Source organism: Halichoerus grypus, chromosome 6 (genome assembly GCF_964656455.1).
Source record: "Halichoerus grypus chromosome 6, mHalGry1.hap1.1, whole genome shotgun sequence".
NCBI lineage: Eukaryota > Metazoa > Chordata > Mammalia > Carnivora > Phocidae > Halichoerus > Halichoerus grypus.
Window position 1 is genome coordinate 7,041,061 of NC_135717.1, and position 18,033 is coordinate 7,059,093.

At 50.0% G+C, this 18,033-nt stretch overlaps 1 protein-coding gene and 1 long non-coding RNA gene across 4 annotated transcripts; one reads left to right on the forward strand and one right to left on the reverse strand.

Annotated features, from left to right (window-relative positions):
- The first annotated feature begins 6,482 nt into the window (after window positions 1-6,482).
- PVRIG (PVR related immunoglobulin domain containing) lies at window positions 6,483-8,316 on the forward strand. Of its 3 annotated transcripts, none has more exons than XM_078074394.1 (5): window positions 6,485-6,785; window positions 6,871-7,224; window positions 7,325-7,427; window positions 7,518-7,575; window positions 7,687-8,155. In XM_078074394.1, exons 1-5 carry the CDS (start codon window positions 6,725-6,727, stop codon window positions 8,011-8,013), a joined length of 903 nt encoding a protein of 300 aa, XP_077930520.1. In that variant the 5' UTR covers window positions 6,485-6,724; the 3' UTR covers window positions 8,014-8,155. The 3 variants fall into 3 exon arrangements, with proteins under 3 accessions (XP_077930519.1, XP_077930520.1, XP_035929210.2); XM_036073317.2 differs by having other exon boundaries at window positions 6,490-6,785; window positions 7,304-7,427; XM_078074393.1 differs by lacking the exons at window positions 7,325-7,427; window positions 7,518-7,575 and having other exon boundaries at window positions 6,483-6,785; window positions 7,720-8,316.
- Window positions 8,317-11,707: 3,391 nt separating this feature from the next.
- Window positions 11,708-15,502, reverse strand: LOC144382215 (uncharacterized). The gene is made up of 2 exons (XR_013448700.1): window positions 14,764-15,502; window positions 11,708-14,280 (listed from the first exon to the last, which is right to left on the reverse strand). It is a non-coding gene; the product is annotated as an uncharacterized LOC144382215 (long non-coding RNA).
- Window positions 15,503-18,033: the final 2,531 nt, after the last annotated feature.

Below are 18,033 nucleotides of genomic sequence, written 5' to 3' on the forward strand. Positions count from 1 at the left end.
TCGCTCAGTGCAGCCATCATCTCTCACTTAGGCCACCTCTGGAAACCTTCCTCCTTCAAACTCTTTTGTTCTCGTTCTGCTGCTTGAAAGAGCACAGCACCTCTGCTCTCTCTTTGCCCCCTGACAAGCACGCAGATATGTGAAGACACTCTTTGTCACTTTCTACTTTGACTGTTTAAGCCCTTCAGCCTCCTCCCTGTCCTGGGCATCTGCTTTAACTTCAGGTTCTCACTATGGTCTCCCAAGCTGGATACAGCCAATCGGCTGGTGGTCTGTGCAAAAGGAATCCTGACTTCCCGTGATCTGGTCACTTAGCCAAACTCATTTCTTCCTTCTCCTCCCTTCCTCTCCAGCACCCTCTCCCCCAGATAGACGCTAAAGGTGGATTTAGGAGTCTCTTTGGAAAGGCAGCTGACCTACTCAGAGATCTTGAATCTGTATTAAGGGGGAACAGGTCCAGGGAAAGAAGCCCTTCCTATGGGATCTGGGAGCGGAGTGGAAGACTAAGGTGAACATAGGAGGTCACTAAGGATCCAGGAGGAGAAAGATTCCCAAGTTATTTAAATACCAGCCAAGCTGAGGATACTTCACAAGATCAAAAGAAAAACTCGGCAGCTCTGTAAATATGGAGATCTTTATGCATCCAGATGGTGCAGGGTGGTGAATTGAGCCTCAACCTTAGAATATTTGCAAGTTTTATATCATGCTCCCCAAATTGTTTAACACTCTTTATTGAGGGGGTGGGTCTAGATCCTCTCCCCTGGAATATGGGCTCTGTGATTGCTTAATAGAATATGGTGGACTGATGTGTGCCAGTTTCTGAACACTGAATTAAACTAGCAGTTTCCAATGTCCTGTTTCTTGACCTGTTCACCCTTGGAGCCCAGTCACCAGGCTGTGAGACAGCCCCAAGCAGCCACATGGAAAGGCAATGTTTGGGGGTCCAGCTAGCAGCCTAGCTCAAGTCCCAGCCTATGTCCAGTATCAACCACCAGACGTGCTTCAGATATGAACCAGATGATTGTAACACCCCAGGCCTCATCTTTTCTGTGCCTTTTCCAGATTCCTGACCCATAGAATCTATGAGCACTATAAAATGTTTACACTTAATTTGGGGTGGTTTGTTATATAGCACTAGTAATTAAAAGAGAACCTTAGAGTCCTAAGACTCCAAAAGTTTGGGCATGTCTGTCAGTTAAAAGAATTATATAAACATTTACCAGTTTTTTTTAAAGATTTTATTTATTTGACAGAGTGAGAGAATGCGCACACGAGTGAGCACAAACAAGGGGAGATGCAGAGGGAGAGGGAGAAACAGGTTCCCCAGTGAGCAGGGAGCCCGATGTGGGGCTCGATCCCAGGACCTTGAGATCATGACCTGAGCCGAAGGCAGACGCTTAACTGACTGAGCCACCCAGGCGCCCTTATTTATTACACACATTAAAAATGTAGTGGGTGGGGTGCCTGGGTGGCTCAGTCAGTTAAGCATCAACTCTTGATTTCAGCTCAGGTCATGAGCTCAGGGTTGTGAGATCGAGCCCTGAGTTGGACTCCATGCTGAGCGTGGAGCCTGCTTGAGGTTCTCCCTCTCCCTCTGCCCTTCCGTCCACCCCCCCCCCCACGTGTGCTCGCTCTCTTGCTCTCTCTCTTGCTCTCAAAAAACAAAACAAAAAACCAACCCAAAAGTAATGGGTGAGTTAATGAAATAAATGTTTTGAAATATTTTATTAATAGTACAAAATACCTTTTTGCTCTAAAAAAATAGCAAAGTGAGAAACATTTTTTAAATCATAGTCTAATGTTTTCTGAGGTTCTTGTTGAAAATTTAATTTATTTTGGTAATTATTTTTTATGGTCTACATAACAGAGGAGTACCTCTCAAAACCTTGTAAATCCAAATGGAATAGGTGCTTCTTTGGCTGCATTTACTGGTTTTTGTTTCTGTTTTTGTTTTTTAATAGATGAGCCAAAACCCCCTAAATTTTTTCACTTGGAAGACTTAAACAGGTCAGAAAATGATTTCCAGTACAGTGACCGTGTGTTTAGAGGGCATATGCATGGTTAGGACCACAAAACCCACTGCATCTTGGAGCATGTAGACCGCAGGCCAGCAGCAGCTTTGGGTTTGTGTCTTACTTGAGGACGCTGATCTGATTGGAGGTGAACGCTGGGATCCCAGTGAGAGCCCCAGTGTCACTTAGTGGTAATAAAAGTTACCTTCATTGTATTCTTATCTTTAAAAATGAGAAATGTTGGTCAGTTTGTCCTGCATGACAGCAGTTGATCCCTTGTGTACCACCTGAGGTTCAAGCCCCCCCCCCCCGAAAACCACAGCTCTAGGGGGTGTCGTGCCAGTAAACGTCTTGCTAACAGAGGCGGGGCTGTGGGCTTCAGAGCAACAGCCCTGAGTGGCCAGGCCCCAGCCAAGCTGGACCCGGAGTGGAGGCCTGCTTGGGTAAGAGAGGTGGAGGCCTCTGCACAGGCCGACCTTACCTGGGGTGACAGGTGACACCGAGCAGTGCTTTTCAGGGGACTGGCATGCTGTGCATTGCCTGTTAGCTTATTGTCGAATAATAGCTTTTTTTTTTTTTTTAAAGATTTCAGAGAGCAAGTGCATGCACACACACACACACACACACACACACACGAGCTTAGGGGCAGGGTGCAGAGAGAAGCAGACTCCCAGCTGAGTGGGGAGCCCGATCCCAGAACCTGGGATCATGACCTGAGCCGAAGGCAGACGCTTAACGACTGAGCCACCCAGGTGCCCCCCGCAAAGAATAGCTTTTAAATTATTTTAAATCATCTTCAATTAAGGCTTTTTCTTTTTTAACCTTTGTTGTGGCCAGGAGCTGCACCAGAAGGTGAGTTGGTGGTGGTCTCTCCTAAATTATAAAGTGAAGAGATTTTTTTCAGATGGCTGAGGAGAAAAGTCTTCGGCTAACAGGTAAGTCATCCTGTGTTTTGAATTCCAGGCAGCACTGACTGGGGATGTTACAGGATGAAAAGAGTGTTCTTGGATGGCAGGAGAGGATAAGGGGGCAGGACGGGGGAAGGTTTATTTTCACACATAGACATTCTGAAGTCTTCCCTGAGCTCTGTAGTTCCTTCCCTGGGGTAGGGTGGAACACAAGACCTGGAAAGGACCCACACAACAAGTCTTCCTTGAGCACAGATTCCCTGTGAGCCCTGCGTGTGGAGTTGGGCTGGCTGGAGATGTAGGCACTGAAAGGGGGGGTCAGACGAGAGCAGAGCATAGAGGAGTGGCCCACCCGCCGGAGGAACCCTGGGACACTCGGGAAGATGAAGGAACATACATCAACTTTAATGCAGTAGAGAGCCAGCCAAGGGATGGAGTGGGGGAGCAGGCGCTGAAGGATAAAGCAGCTCCTCTCGGCACAGAAGCAGCTCCCATCGGGATGGGGGGCAAGCCCAGCCTCGGAACTGAGCACAGGTTATCCACGGATGGGGCAGAGGATTGCTGGATTTTGATCAAAACCTTGTCATTTAACATTTTTATATGTGGGAGAGACAACTCAGCATAGTTGTAATAGTGTGGGTTCTGGGGCAAAAATTTTTGTCAAATCCTGGCTTCACTGTGTACTAGCCTTGCGACCCTGGGCAAGTTACGTCCTCATAAGGTCACTGTAAGTATGGAACGGATCTGTGGGACTTGCTCAGAGTAAACTTAGCGCATAGTGTACACCTCGATGTTACCTCTTATTGTTACTTTGATAGGGAACATAAATGGCCATTTCATGACATTTGAGATATTTGTGAAAATGATCAGTTAGGAGTCTCACTCTACAAACTCAGGTGAGGAAGGTCTCTCATAAAATGATGGTCACCAGGGGCACCTGACTGGCTCAGTCCGTGGAGCGTGTGACTCCTGATCTCAGGGCTGTGAGCAAGAGCACCATGTTGGGTGTGGAGATTATTTAAAAATAAAATCTTAAAAAAAAAAAAAATCTGGTCACCAACATTCACTGAGGGCTGGAGCCAGGCGTGAATGCAGCACCACGGGCTGTGAAGCAAAGTGTCGTCCCTGCTGGGATATTGCTGCTTTGGGAGGTTAGGTTGCTTTGTCTAAGCTTGCACAGCTATGAAATTATGGCGCCAATTCAACCCTCACGGGCCTGATTCTAGAGACTGATGCCAGGGGATGTATTACTGCAGCAGGACGTGAGCTGGGTGTGGCTGCAGGGACTTCACTGAGAAAGGGCAGAGCTGGAGGTGGCCATTATCAGACCTGGGTCATCTGCTGTGTGTCTCTGTACCAAAAAGGGAAGAGGCCCAGCAATGCAGGCCTGATGATGCAGGGCTTTTGTTGGCAGGTTTAATGACCTTCTGTGTCTCTGGAGCTCAGAATTCTGGAGATTGTGCAGGAATAGCCAAGAAAGTTTTGAGAAAGGGCAAGGGTCATCAGATCAAAACAAAAGCATTCTACTTAGGACCTTGTGGTATTGAAACAGAAATAAGCAAATGAATCAACAGATAGATTAGGAAAGAGAATCCGGAAGTATATCATTTGTAAGAATTTATGATCAAGATGGCATTTCAAAACAGGTAAAGACACTTTGGGGACATTGGCTCTCCACCTGAAAGGTTACACTATTTTATACCATCCCCAAATTAAATTATTTAGGGGCTAAAAGGAAACCCTTCATAGAGTTTGGGATAAAAACAAAACTTACAATGTTATTTTTATAATTTGGTCTTCGTAAGCCATGCACAAAATCCAGAAATGATAAAATATGGACAGTCTGAACCTCCTGAAAAAATGGGGAGGGGAATGGGAATGACGGGGAAAGTGAAAGAACTTTGATGTTTTCTATGTTTTAAATTTTTTTTTTTTTTTTTTTTTAAGATTTTATTTATTTGTGAGAGAGACAATGAGAGACAGAGAGCATGAGAGGGAGGAGGGTCAGAGGGAGAAGCAGACTCCGGGCTGAGCAGGGAGCCTGATGTGGGACTCGATCCCGGGACTCCAGGATCATGACCTGAGCCGAAGGCAGTCGCTTAACCAACTGAGCCACCCAGGCGCCCCTATGTTTTCTATGTTTTAAATCGTCTACAATGAGAACTGAGGGGACAGTGTGGCTTAGAAGACAAAATGGAAGATGGTGAGTAGTTGTGCCATTGCTTTTTGTCCCATCGACCACCAAGTATTGCTCTCCCCTTGTGGGATTGGGCTCTGAAAGCCAGCCCTCCCTCCAGGGCTTAGAGTCAGCCCCGGAGGACTGGCCCCCAGGCAGCCACCGCCCAGGGCCCGCCGTCTATGCAGTGGTTGTTCAAGAGGGAAATGTTCACTCAGGGACAACTTCCCGGAGGTGGTGGGATTTGGGCCTCGCAACGTGGGGAGGATTTCAGTGGGTGGGAGGAGGGCTTCCAGGATGGGGAGGCTGAGGTTCCATATGCCCCTGTACTCTGCATCCACACTGAGCTGGGCTCCCACCCTGTCAGGGGAACAGTAGTGAAAGAAGTGACAGCAGGTCTGAGTCAGGTTTGGAGATTGGCCCATCGGATCTGAGTGAAGGTCACTGGGTTGAGAGGACGCTCACTGGGCTGGGAGCAGTGAAGTGATTGACCTGGAGGCCCTGCTTTTCTAGGTTTTCAGGCGTGGATGGGATGAGAGTCTGTCCAAAAGACGGATTTGGTTTTTGGCTAACATAGGATTAAACGCACTGTAATGGGCGGGGACAGGGCCACAGCTCTGTTCTGACCACACCTTGGACAAAGAAGTCCTCAGCACGGGCCCTTGGCTCTAACCCTGAGCTCACCAAGCTCCTCTCACCCCACACAAAAGCTTGGCACAGGAGAGGACAAGATGCAAATCATTCTGCTCACAGCAGCATTCTGGTTGCTCTGTGTGTTCTATAAACGAACAGAAGCCAGAAAGCAATTTGGAGCAATACTTTGTGGAAAGAGACGGCTTGAGTCAGGGAGGCGGCGAAGGAGTGGGACAAAGGGCTCAGGTGGTCAGGATGGGAAGCCCTTGGGGTTTCCTGACAGGCTGGAGATGAAGGAGAAGAGCCAAAGAGGACTATGCCTGTGGCCCAACAGCTGGAAGCCCCTATGCCCTCCACTGTTGCGGGGAGGCTGCAGATGGGACAGAGCTCAGTTTGGGGGACGTTTGTGACAGGCATCCAAGAGGCAACGCTAAGTGGGCCGCCGGACATGATGAAGCTGTGGTTCAGGAGGGAGGTCTGAGCTAGAGATCCATAGATGAGTCAAGCCGGTCGGCTCTCAGGTAGCGCCCTGCTGGCTTTCCTGCTAAGGATCTTCCTTCTTCCCAAATTCCTGTACATTCCCCACCCGTTAGCTGGGGGGCGGGGGCCAGAGGCTTCTTCCTAAGGAGAGACCAGGGACCCCTGGTGCTCCGTCTCAACCCCCTCGTACTTCCCAGGGCCTGGCCTGCCCGGGCGGTTACTTGGAGACAGGGCTGGGAAAGGAACCTGAGCCCGCCGCCCCGCTCGCGTGCAGCGCAGCCTCGGTGCAGGGAAAACCTTGTTGCTGTGGCTTTACGTCTCTCAAGGCAGGGGGTCCATTGCCCTGTGTTCACCAAGCCGAGGCAGACAGAGAAGGAAGTGGGGCAGGGGTGTGGAGAACACTGAGCGCAGCTGCTCCCCGGGCCTGCTCACATGAAAACTTCCTGCGATGAGAACGGAAGCACAGGTACTGTCCCCACCACGACAGCTCCCAGAGCTGGGGCCAGAGGGAAGCCATGGACAGGCCCCGGGCCCCGGTCCTGCTCTTGGCGCTGCTGACACTCTGCATCACTGCTGGTGAGTTGGGGGCAGAGAGAAGCGGAAGACATGGGGGTCAGGTGGAGACCCAGCCCTGGGGTGCTCCTATGTCTCTATCCCACAGGGACTCCTGAAGTGTGGGTGCAAGTTCAGATGGAGGCCACCAAGTCCCCGTCCTTCACTGTCCGCTGTGGATTCCTGGGATCTGGCTCTGTCTCCCTAGTGACCGTGAGCTCTGGGGGGCCTGATGGTGCCGGAGGGACTAGGCTGGCTGTTTTGCACCCAGAATTCGGCATCCAGCAGTGGCCCCCTGCCTGCCAGGCCCACTGGGAAACCAAAACCAGCATCTCCCTCACCGTGGGAGAAGGGTCTGCGGGGAGAAGCCCCAGTCCCAACACCACCTTCTGCTGCAAGTTTGTTTCCTTTCCTGAGGGCTCCCAGGAGGCCTGTGGGAACCTCTTCCTCAGCACAGACCAAGGTAGGGCTGAGGAGAGGGGGGCAGGGAGGGAGGGAGGGCACCAGCCACCCGTCTGGTACGCCTCTTTGTCTATACACAGGGCTCCCTGCCCCTACTCCAGCTCCCATACTGCGGGCTGACCTGGCCGGGATCCTTGGGGTGTCGGGGGTCCTCCTCTTTGGCTGTGTTTACCTCCTCCACCTCCTGCATCGGCAGAGGCACTGGTGAGACCCAACCCCTGTGGGGTCCAGTCTAAACCCCAGCACCGGTGGGCTAGCCACTTGCTTTGCTTCTAACCCGCCTCACTCTGCCAGGTCTGTCATGAAGGTCCAGCCCTGCCTCGCCAGTCCCCAGACACAGCCACGAGCAAGGGTGAGGACTGGGGCATTGTTTGGGAGTGGGGAACAGAGGAGGCTGCAGCTGGGGGGGGCGGGTCCTGTGAGGTAGAGCCTAACTTGGGCCTCCTTCCCCTCATGCCTGCAGGGGGCTGGTCAAGCCTCCCTGGTCTCTCTGCAGGCCCCCTACGCCACCGTCAACACCAGCTGCTACGGCCCGGCAACTCTGGACACGGTCCTCCCGCCCCGGCCACTGTCCCGGTGGGCGGCACTGCCCGCCCACACAGCCCGCCCGCCGCAGCCGCCCGCCCGCTGGCCACCCCTGCCCGCCTCCGCACGCGACAGTTTCATCTCCATGGAGAACGGACTCTATGCTCAGGCGGGGGAGAGGTCTTTCCAAGCCGGCCCCAACCTCGTCCCTTTCCCGGACTCTCTGGGGCACAGAGCCGTGGAGGGGCATTTAGGAGTTCGATGAGAGGGACCCCAAGTCCGCTTGGGCCTCCTCTCCTCTCAGACCTCTGGGACCCCCTTGTGGTGTCTGTGTCCTGGGGGCGCATCATCTTTGCACATCTTACTTTATTCTTAGGCCTGCGTAAGTGTCTCCACACATACTTGGCCAAGGCCCCCTTGCTGCGGATGTGGTCAGCACGTGGGCACGTGTGGGCACACGTGTCTACGTGAAGTGACAAAATCCCATCCCAGGTTGTTTCCTGTTTTCAAGTCCCCAGTCCTCACAGGTGATGTTGATAAGTAAAAAAAAAAAAGGTTTCTGACTGGGGCCTTGGCTGGACCTTTTCTTCTTTAAGGGTTAAGAAGTTAGAGGCAGTTTCAACCCCTGGGAGGCAGGGGCCAGGTTAGACTTCGATGGGGATAGGCCTCAGCCTGGGAGGTCGCTCACCTGCCCGCCCCCCACCCTGGAGAGTCCTGGCCCTGCAGACCTCGCTGAGACACCAGGGGCTGGGAAGACAAGACTGGGGCGGGGGGGGGGGCTGATGGCAGGATGATCCATACTCAATTCTTGCCACATCGTAGGACAGCAGCAAGGGCTCCTGGGTTTTCAACCCAAGAAAAGCATCCTTGGGGCATCCATGTCAGGCTCTCTGAGGTGGTCTGCGGAGGGGGTCCTGCTGCCTGCCTTCCACCGACTTCATAGGTGGGAAGCTCACCTCAAATCAGCCCACGGTAGCTTCCTCCGGCGCCTCTCACTGCTAGGGCACCAGCACTATCCCCACTGGTTGCTAGCGGGGTAGGTAGAGGCCCGGCCAACACAGGGAGCAGACACACACTCCCCTACCCACTAATCTTCCCCTCTCGGAGCCAGCCCTCCGGTAAACAGGGCGAGCAGCCTGGGCCTCATCAAACCTTTGCCACAGGAGAATGTGGTGAGAGCTGTGAAAGCTGCAAGGCTCCGTAGGAACGTGGCAGATTCTGGGGGGCAGGGGGCGGAACGGTCCTGGAGCCAGGCTCAGACCGCACCTGCAACCAGGATGAATACCAGCATGGGGGAGGGGACACCAGCCACTCCATCCCTTCCTTGGTTCTGCTTGTGGGAAATCCCAGGCAGAGCCACCTGCCAAGCCAGGAACCAGCCCCTCTGCCCGGCTGAGGGAGGGCCTGCCCAGAGCGGTGTCCAACCCCAGAACCTTTCAGAAACCCAGTTTGCTATTCTAGGCATGCTCTAAGGGGGCCTTCCCAAGACCCAGCACCACCCAGCCGCTAGCGCTGCAGCACTGGGGAGAGGGTGGGCCGGGCAGAGTGAGGGAGTGGTTAAGGGCCTGTCTTCCTCAGCCAGTGATCCTCCTCCTCCTCTCAGAAGCCCTCAGCACTGACCTGATCAGCTCAATGGTCCCTGCAGGGGACCTCAATGGACCCTGCAGAGAGAGAGGTGGGGGTTTGCGGAGGTCCCTGGGGAGGGTCAGGGAGACGTGAGAGAGGGAGTAGATCAGGGCCCAGCTGCCTTAGGACCATGTCAGGGACAGGGGTGGGGGGGCAATGGGGCTTGCAGGGTCTCAGGGGAGGCCTTGGGGGGCTCCCCCAGGAACCGTTGCTTCTCTAGAAAGGGAATGTTTGTCAGACAAAGGAGGGAGCTCTGAGGGATCCCTGGCCTGAAGCTGGCTCCACCCCTGAGCCACTTGCCCATCTTGGAGTCAGGGAGGACCCCCGGACTCAAGCCTGTCTTCGAGTCAGGCTGGCCAGCCCCACGTCCCGGAACCAGCAGCAGCACCGAAGGGCCCGGCTGGGCGAGCGGAGTTGTGGCCCCACAGCCACAACCTTGGAGCTCATGCTCTGCTCTTTGTTCATTCAACACGTGGCAATTGCGGCCCGAGTGAGAGAGGACTTGCCCAAGGGGACAGAACTGAACCCGCCCCCTTACCCCACCAGGCATCCAGGACATGCCCTCTGCCTTAATTGGAGCTAAGGCTTGGGCTTTGGACTCCCCCTGAGTTTGAACTCCAGGGGTCACTCCCTGGCTGTGAGGCCCCCAGGAGCTTAACTTCCCCGAGGCTCCCTTTGCTCATCGCGTGCATAAGGAGGGTCGTAAGGCCGAGGGGAGTGTGAAGATTGTAAACCAGGACGAAGCAACTTTGCACGGAGTATCTTGCTTAGGACTTAACCTCAAGGGGTAGGTAATTTCAGGAAGTTCATTTAACAGATGTGGCGCCCGAGCCTGGGGTCACTGAGCTGGAGGGCGGAGGTGCTTTCAGCAGGGAGCAAAGGAGACACAGTGCCAGCAGCCCGGTCTGGACACGTCCTTGGGTCTGCTCGGCTATGGCGGCGGTGGGGACCCTGGGGAGCCAGAGCTGGGCCTAGGCCCCAGGCGGGAGGCTGGGCGTGCGGGGACCACCAGGTGGCGCCGCTGACACCCACCATGGTGGGGCAGACTGTGCAGCGGCCTGCGAGTGCGTTCCGGAAGTCCCTCTGCAGAGGACGCCAGACCCTCCATAGAGAAGAGCATCTTTGGAGGCGCCGCAGGGGTCTCAGGGAAAGGATAGAGCGACCCCCACCCCTCCATAACGGGTCCCTCAGCCCTGCCCTCGCCCACCGCACCTGGCCCAACGGACCACCCAAGACACCAGCTCGCTCCTCCCCAAATGGCCCTCAGGACACCCCCACCCCATGGCTACCTCCACCCACGGTCAGTTGCTCCTTCTTGCCTCCGCCCCACCCCCAAAGTGGTGTGGTGACCTCAGGAAATATGGTAACAATTTTCGGTCAACATATGGCCCATTGATTTACATCTGAAGGGCTGAGGTTTTACTTGACAGTAGAGAATAACCTTATCTTAACAGCTAGCCCTTCAAGGTCCTGGAAACCTTGCTCCCAAATTCCTTAGAGACCTAAGCTATCTCCAACCCCCACGAAGTAAGAAGTGTGTAATCAGTCACTCCTCACAATCACCAGTGCACCTCTTTCTGCCCACAGGTCCTGTCCCTGGGCTATAATAAAAACTTTTTTGCACCAAAAAAGTCTCAGCCCCACATCACTAATACCCCTCCCCTCTGTGTGGCCCACTGCCCACACAGACCGTCCTGCCTCTCTCGGCTCTGGACCCTCAGTGGCCACCTCTCCATACTGACCCCTAGCCTGAGGGGCGGGGGGGGGGGGTGGTCAAAGTGCTCGGCAGTTGCTTCCCTTCTAGGGACCGGTGGGAAGAGTCAAGCACCAGGAGTCCTGGGACCTGGACTCCACGGCCTCCTGCTGGGTGTGTGACTTCTGCCCCTGCAGGCCAGGAAGACTTGAACCATTGCTGGGTTCACTGCAGGGCCCTGGAGGACATGGCCTCGCCACCAGCCAAGCCAGGGTGTCCATCCTGTTCATGCTGACCTCTACAGTACACGGTGGGGGTCTGGGACCTTGGAAGAAGAAATAGGGCCGAGGCGTGTCCGAGGGCTCAGCCAGTGGGACACAGGTCGAAGGCCCTGGCCTGTTCTCTGGGCCTCTCCCAGGCGCTATGGGGGAGTAGCTACTCAACAAGAAACCCCAGGCTGTGATCCCACTCCAACACAGGGACACACAAGGGCACAGGATACTAGGCGTGCTGGCCCAGCCAAGGGCAGGGGGAGGCTCTCCAACCTGCCCAAGGGTTCTGGGCAAACCCTGCTGAGGGGGACCAGTGACACCCGGAACCTCCACAACAGGGCCCTCAAACAGCGTCATTGCAACATCTGTGAAATGAATCAGAAATCTGGGCTGTTTGGAGAAACAGTAAACAGACATTACAAATGTTAAAAGAAAAAAATTAAAGTGGTTTTTTTCACTTTCACAAAGTGAGAAGGAATGATGGGGCCTTTCTGATCAATGACACCTACAATAGAACCTGAAGCTGAGTGGGAGCTGTTCAGGCAAAGACTGTGGAGAGACTACGCCAGGCAGGGAAAGACGTGTCCAAGAGCCCTGGTCTTAAAAGGAGCTTGGCCCTGCAGGGGCCCCGAACCGGTCCTTGCGTTCGAAACAAGGCGAGGGAGGGAGTACGCAAAGCCCCCGGAAGGGATGTGGATTTTATAAGGGCGGGGGTCACCTCTGGTGCGTTTTTTGTTTTTGTTTTTTGTTTTTTTTTTAAGATTTTATTTATTTGACAGAAACAAAGGGAAAGCAGGAACACAAGCAGGGGGAGTGGGAGAGTGAGAAGCAGGCTTCCCGCCAAGCAGGGAGCCCGATGTGGGGCTCGATACCAGGACCCTGGGATCATGACCTGAGCCAAAGGCAAACACTTAACGACAGAGGCGCCCACCTCTGGTGGGTTATAAGCGGAGTGCGGCAAAATGATCAGATGGACATTATAAAGGGAGCACTCTGGGGAGGGGAAGAGAGCACTTGTGTGGGAGGAAGAGTAGAAGTAAGAAGAATTGGGGAGCTACTGCAATGGTCCAGGTGGCAGATGAGGTGTCCGGGGCAAGGACAGTGGAATGTAGATGGAAAGCAGCAGAGGATTCAAAATGTGTTTTGGAGGCAGAATTGTGCCTGGCTGTGGGAAGAGGGGATGACGATGGTCTCAAGGGTTACACCCAGTTTTCTAGCGTGAGCCACTAGGTAGGAGAAGTGCCATTTACCTCAATGGAAGATTGAAAGGAGCATCTTCCAGGGAAGGGGTGACAAGGGGCCAAGAAAAGACAGCTTAGGTTGAGATGGCTGACACACAAATGAAGTACATACAGCCTATCGATGTCTCCTCAGAGCCCAGGCAGAGTCTCAGGAAGGGGCCAGAACTGTATGCAAAATCTGGACGAGAAAAAGCAAAGTCCCAAATAAACGGAGACATATCCATGTTTATAAATCAAAAGGCTCCTTGTTAAAAGGTCTAGTCTCCCCAAATGATCTACAGAATCAGAACTTTAATAGAAATTCCAGCAGGCTTCTCTGTAGACACCGACCAGCTGATTTTAAATTTTATGTGGAAAAACAAAATTACCTAGAAAAGCCAAAAACAATTTTGAAAAAGAACAAAGTTGGAGGATTCATGCTATTGGATTCAAACTTAGGTAAAGCTAAAGAAATTAAGACAGTGAGGTAGAGGGGAAAGAATAAGCAGAGCAATGCAACAGAATAGAGTCCAGAAATAGACATCTACCTACCTACCTACCTACCTTTGTAGTCAACTGGGTTTTAACAAAGGTGCCAAGGTAATTCAACAAGGGAAGAAGAGTCTTTTTAACAACTGGTGCTGAAACAATTGGATATTCATTTGCAAAAAAATAAAAATGAACCTCGACCCATACTTTCCATTATATGTTCTAAAAACTTAAACTAGATTGTAGACCTAATGTTAAACCTAAGACTATAAAACTTCCAGAAGAAAAAACAGGGGAAAACCTTTGTGACTATAAGTTAGGCAAAAATCTCTAAGATTCAACACCAAAGCCATGATCCATAAAAGAAAACATTGATAAACCAATTTCATCAGAAGTAACAACTTCTGGGGCACCTGGGTGGCTCAGTCGTTAAGCATCTGCCTTTGGCTCAGGTCATGGTCCCAGGGTCCTGGGATCGAGCCTCACATTGGGCTCCCTGCTCCGCGGGAAGCCTGCTTCTCCCTCTCCCACTCCCCCTGCTTGTGTTCCCTCTCTCGCTGTCTCTCTCTCTGTCAAATAAAATCTTAAAAAAAAAAAAAATTAACAACTTCTGCTCTTTGAAAGATACTATTAAGAAAATAAAAAATAGGGGCACCTGGGTGGCTCCGTCGTTAAGTGTCTGCCTTCGGCTCAGGTCAAGATCCCAGGGTCTTGGGATCGAGCCCCACATCGGGCTCCCTGATCGGCAGGAAGCCTGCTTCTCCCTCTCCCACTCCCCCTGCTTCTGTTCCCTCTCTCGCTGTGTCTCTGTCAAATAAATGAATAAAATCTTTAAAAAATAATAAAAAAAAACTACAGACTGGAAAAAAATACTTGCAAAACGTGCATCTGATAAAGGACATGTAACCACAGCATATAAAGAACTCTCAATACTCAATAACCCAAATCTCAATTTTTACAAACTGGACAAAAGATTTGAGGAGATACTTCATCAAAGAAGAAATACAAATGGCAAATAATTACCTGAAATGAACTTCAAAATCATTAGTCATTAGGAAAATGCAGATTAAAACCACAACAAGATACAATACCAAGAGCTAGTGAGGATGCAGAGCAGCTCAAACTCTTGTACTTTGCCGACAGGGATTCAAAATGGTACAAACCGAAGTTAGAGCAAGAACATTCCAGAGGCCTTCAGGCCCGGGGTGCTGAAGGGTGTGGACTCTGGATGCCTGCGGACCAAAACAACAACAACAACAACAACAGTACAACCGCTTTGAAAAACATTTTGGCAGATTCTTATAAATGTAAATACATGTGCACATATAACCTGACAGTCCCACTGCTATGTATTTACCCCATAGAAACGAAAACATGGTCTCACACAAACAGCATCCTAATGTTCATAGCAGTTTTATGCGTAATCACCCAAAACTGTGGGGAAAAAAAAAAAACAACTGTCCACCAACCGATCAACTGGTGACTGGATAGACAAGTTGTGGTACATCCACACAAGGCACTATGACCAGCAGTATAAAGGAGTCAACCCCCGGTACGCGTAATAATGTGAAGAAATCTCAAAAGTATTCTGCTAAGTGGAAGAAGCCAAACCCAAAAGGCTAGGATCCCATGTGTACGACTGTGAAAATTAATAAAGGGTAACTTCACTAAAATAAAGTGGGGAGGTTGGGAAGGGGAGCGCTCTCATGCCTTACCCGGAGCAGCGAGCAGAGCAGCGTGGAGGCTGAGTCATCAATTGCAAATCCAAGAGGAAGACCTGGGCCTTTCAGGTGGAAGCTACTTTAATACCCCAGCAGCTGGAAGAAAGGCTTTCATCCCCTCCCCCCGCGACAACCCAGCCAATGAGAAGCCACTGTAACTCCCAGGTGACTCCAATGGACTTGTTTATAACAGCCTCCCCCAGCTTCCCCCTTTCCTCTGTTAAAAAAAAAAAAAAGTGTTCCTCTCTTTTGTTTGGTGGACTTGCCTCTGATTTTGCTATAACTGGTTTGTCACGGATTGTAATCCTCCACTGTTCCCGAACAAACCCATTTTTGCTGGTAAAATAGCTGGCAGTTTTATTTTGAAGGTTAACACAACATTCTAGAAAAGGCAAAATTATAGGGACAGAGCCCTGAACGCCAGGGACTGGAGCTGGGGAGAGAGGACTGACTACAAAGGGGCGCAAAGGAGCTCTGGGGGTAGTGGAAATATTCGGTATCCGAATTGTGTTCGCAGCTATACAACGTTACATCTCTTTTTCTTTTTCTTTTTTTTTAAGTAGACTCCAAGCCCAGTGTGGAGCCCTGTGTGGGGCTTGAACTCACAACCCTGAGATGAAGACCTGAGCTGAAATCAAGAGTGGGGCACTTAACGAACTGAGCCACCCAGGCACCCCGCCCTTATACCTTTTAAAAACTCACTGCACTACAATACCTGAAAAGGATACTGTATGTAAACTAGACCGCACTAGACCAGATTTAATTTTAAGAAAAACACAGTTAACAGGCTCCCTGCTCCGTGGGAAGCCTGCTTCTCCCTCTCCTACTCCCCCTGCTTGTGTTCCCTCTCTCGCTGTGTCTCTCTCTGTCAAATAAATAAAATCTTTAAAAAAAAAAAAAAAAAAGAAAGACACAGTTATCTAAAACAGCAAACAATAAGGTAATAGGAATAAAATGAATAAATCTAACAAAACATACATAAGATCTTTTTGAAAAAAGAATATAAAACTATTGAGGGGCGCCTGGGTGGCTCAGTCAGTTAAGCGACAGACTCTTGATTTCAGCTCAGGTCATGATCTCAGGTTCCTGAGATCAAGCCCCACGTTGGGCTCCAGGTGGAACCTGCTTGGGATTCTCTCTCTCCCTCTCCCCCTCCCCCCACCACGCACAAGGGTTCTAAATAAATAAATTAATCTATTGAAATTCACTTAGTTATACACCATGGTCATGGATAAGAGACTCAATATCATAAATATGTCACCGCTCCTCAAATTAGTCCATAAATTCACACCATTCCAATAAAAATCCCAACAGTTTTTCTCATGGGAATGTGTAAGCAGATACTAAAATGCAAATGGAAGAGCAAAACGCCTAGGATAAATAAGACTTTGAAGAGCCAAAATTAGATGAGGGTCTCACATAGGTACTAATTACAAAGTTACTGAAATTCAGACAATGTGGCTTTGGCACAGAGATAGATAAATAGAGCAATGATAATAGAGAGCCTGGAAATCAATCTTTGCGCATGTGGAACTTTTAAATATTAGAGAGGTGGCATTACAATTCTCTGGGGAAGAATGGGTGGGACAATTGGCTGGAAAAAATAAATTCCAGCTTCACACCTTATACAAATGCCAATTCCAACTGGATGAAAAACCAAAAATGAAAAGCAAATTTGAGGTCTTTAGCAGAAAATACAAGAAGTTATCTTTATGACCTTAGGAGTAGGACAGGATTTTTTTTTTTATTAACATATAATGTATTATTTGTTTCAGGGGTACAGGTCTGTGATTCATCAGTCTTACACAATTCACGAGAGTTCACCATAGCACATCCCCTCCCCAACGTAGGACAGGATTTCTTAAATAAGGCATACAAAAAAAATATTGATGAATCTGAGAAGATTTGGTTTAAATTTCTACAGTTCAGGGGTGCCTGGGTGGCTCAGTCAGTTAAGCATCCGACTCTCGATTTCAGCTCAGGTCAAGATCTCGGGGTCCTGGGATTGAGCCCCACGTCTGGCTTCCCGCTCAGCAGGGAGTCTGCTTGTCTCCCTCTCCCTCTGTGTCTTTCTCTCTCAAATAAATAAATAAATCTTTAAAAAATTTTTCTATAGTTCAAAGGTACAATAAAATGAAATAATAAGCCACAAACAGAAAGACAGTGTTTGCAACATATATGACTGATAAGGAATCAGGTATCAAAAGATCTATTCAATGGCAAATCAAGTTAAAAATAGATAAATATAGAAAAGAAATAAATACAAAGAGGCATTCACAGAAGAAAAAATCAAAATGGCCCAAACCATAAGAAATGTTTGGCTCAGTCGGTTAAGCGTCTGCCTTCGGCTCAGGTCATGATCCCAGGGTCCTGGGATCGAGCCCCGTGTTGGGCTCCCTGCTCCTTGGGGAGTCTGCTTCTCCCTCTCTCATTCCCCCTGCTTGTGTTCCCTCTCTTGCTGTGTCTCTCTCCATCAAATAAATAAAATCTTTTTTAAAAAATTAGAATAAGAAAGTAAGAGGATAAATTAAACAGCAAATTAGATACAGCAAGAGATAAAATTACTGGATGAGCCTAAGACAGATCCAGAGATATGATTAGAATGCAGCATGGAAACACAGAGGTGAAAAATATGAAGAAAAAAAATCAAACATAAAAGACAGTAAGAAAGTTGGATGTGTCTAATAATATGAACTTCAGAAAGAAAGACTGAAAAAATGGGGAAGAAGCAGTATTTGAAGAGACAATGGTTAAGAATTTTCCAGTATGGGGGCACCTGGGTGGCTCAGTCAGTTAAGCGTCTGCCTTCTGCTCAGGTCATGATCCCAGGGTCCTGGGATCGAGCCCCGCATCGGGCTCCCTGCTCAGCGGGAAGCCTGCTTCTCCCTCTCCCACTCCCCCTGCTTGTGTTCCCTCTCTCACTGTCTCTCTCTGTCAAATAAATAAATAAAATCTTAAAAAAAAAAAAAAAAGAGTTTTCCAGTATGGATTCAGGAAGCCCAATAAATTCCAAGCATAATGAATATGAAGAAGTCCACAACCAGAAACAGTCTGGTAAAACAGCAAAATACCAAAAACAAAGAGAGGGTGTTAATAGCAGGCAAGATGAAAAGCAAAAACAGAAACAAAATCTTATCTACAGCATAGCTACACACACACAGCTAACTTCTCAGTGGAACCCAAAAGATAGCGCAATGTTGTCTTTGAATTGTGAAGAGAAAATAATGTCCGCCTCGATTTATACACCCAGATAAATTATTTTTA

Bases quoted from the DNA above. Each gene is read 5' to 3' on its own strand.
- PVRIG (XM_036073317.2), top strand. From the start codon at position 6,725: ATGGACAGGCCCCGGGCCCCGGTCCTGCTCTTGGCGCTGCTGACACTC. The intron at 7,428-7,517 runs GTGAGACCCAAC...TCACTCTGCCAG, and splicing joins CTGCATCGGCAGAGGCACTG to GTCTGTCATGAAGGTCCAGC. The intron at 7,576-7,686 runs GTGAGGACTGGG...TCATGCCTGCAG, and splicing joins AGACACAGCCACGAGCAAGG to GGGGCTGGTCAAGCCTCCCT.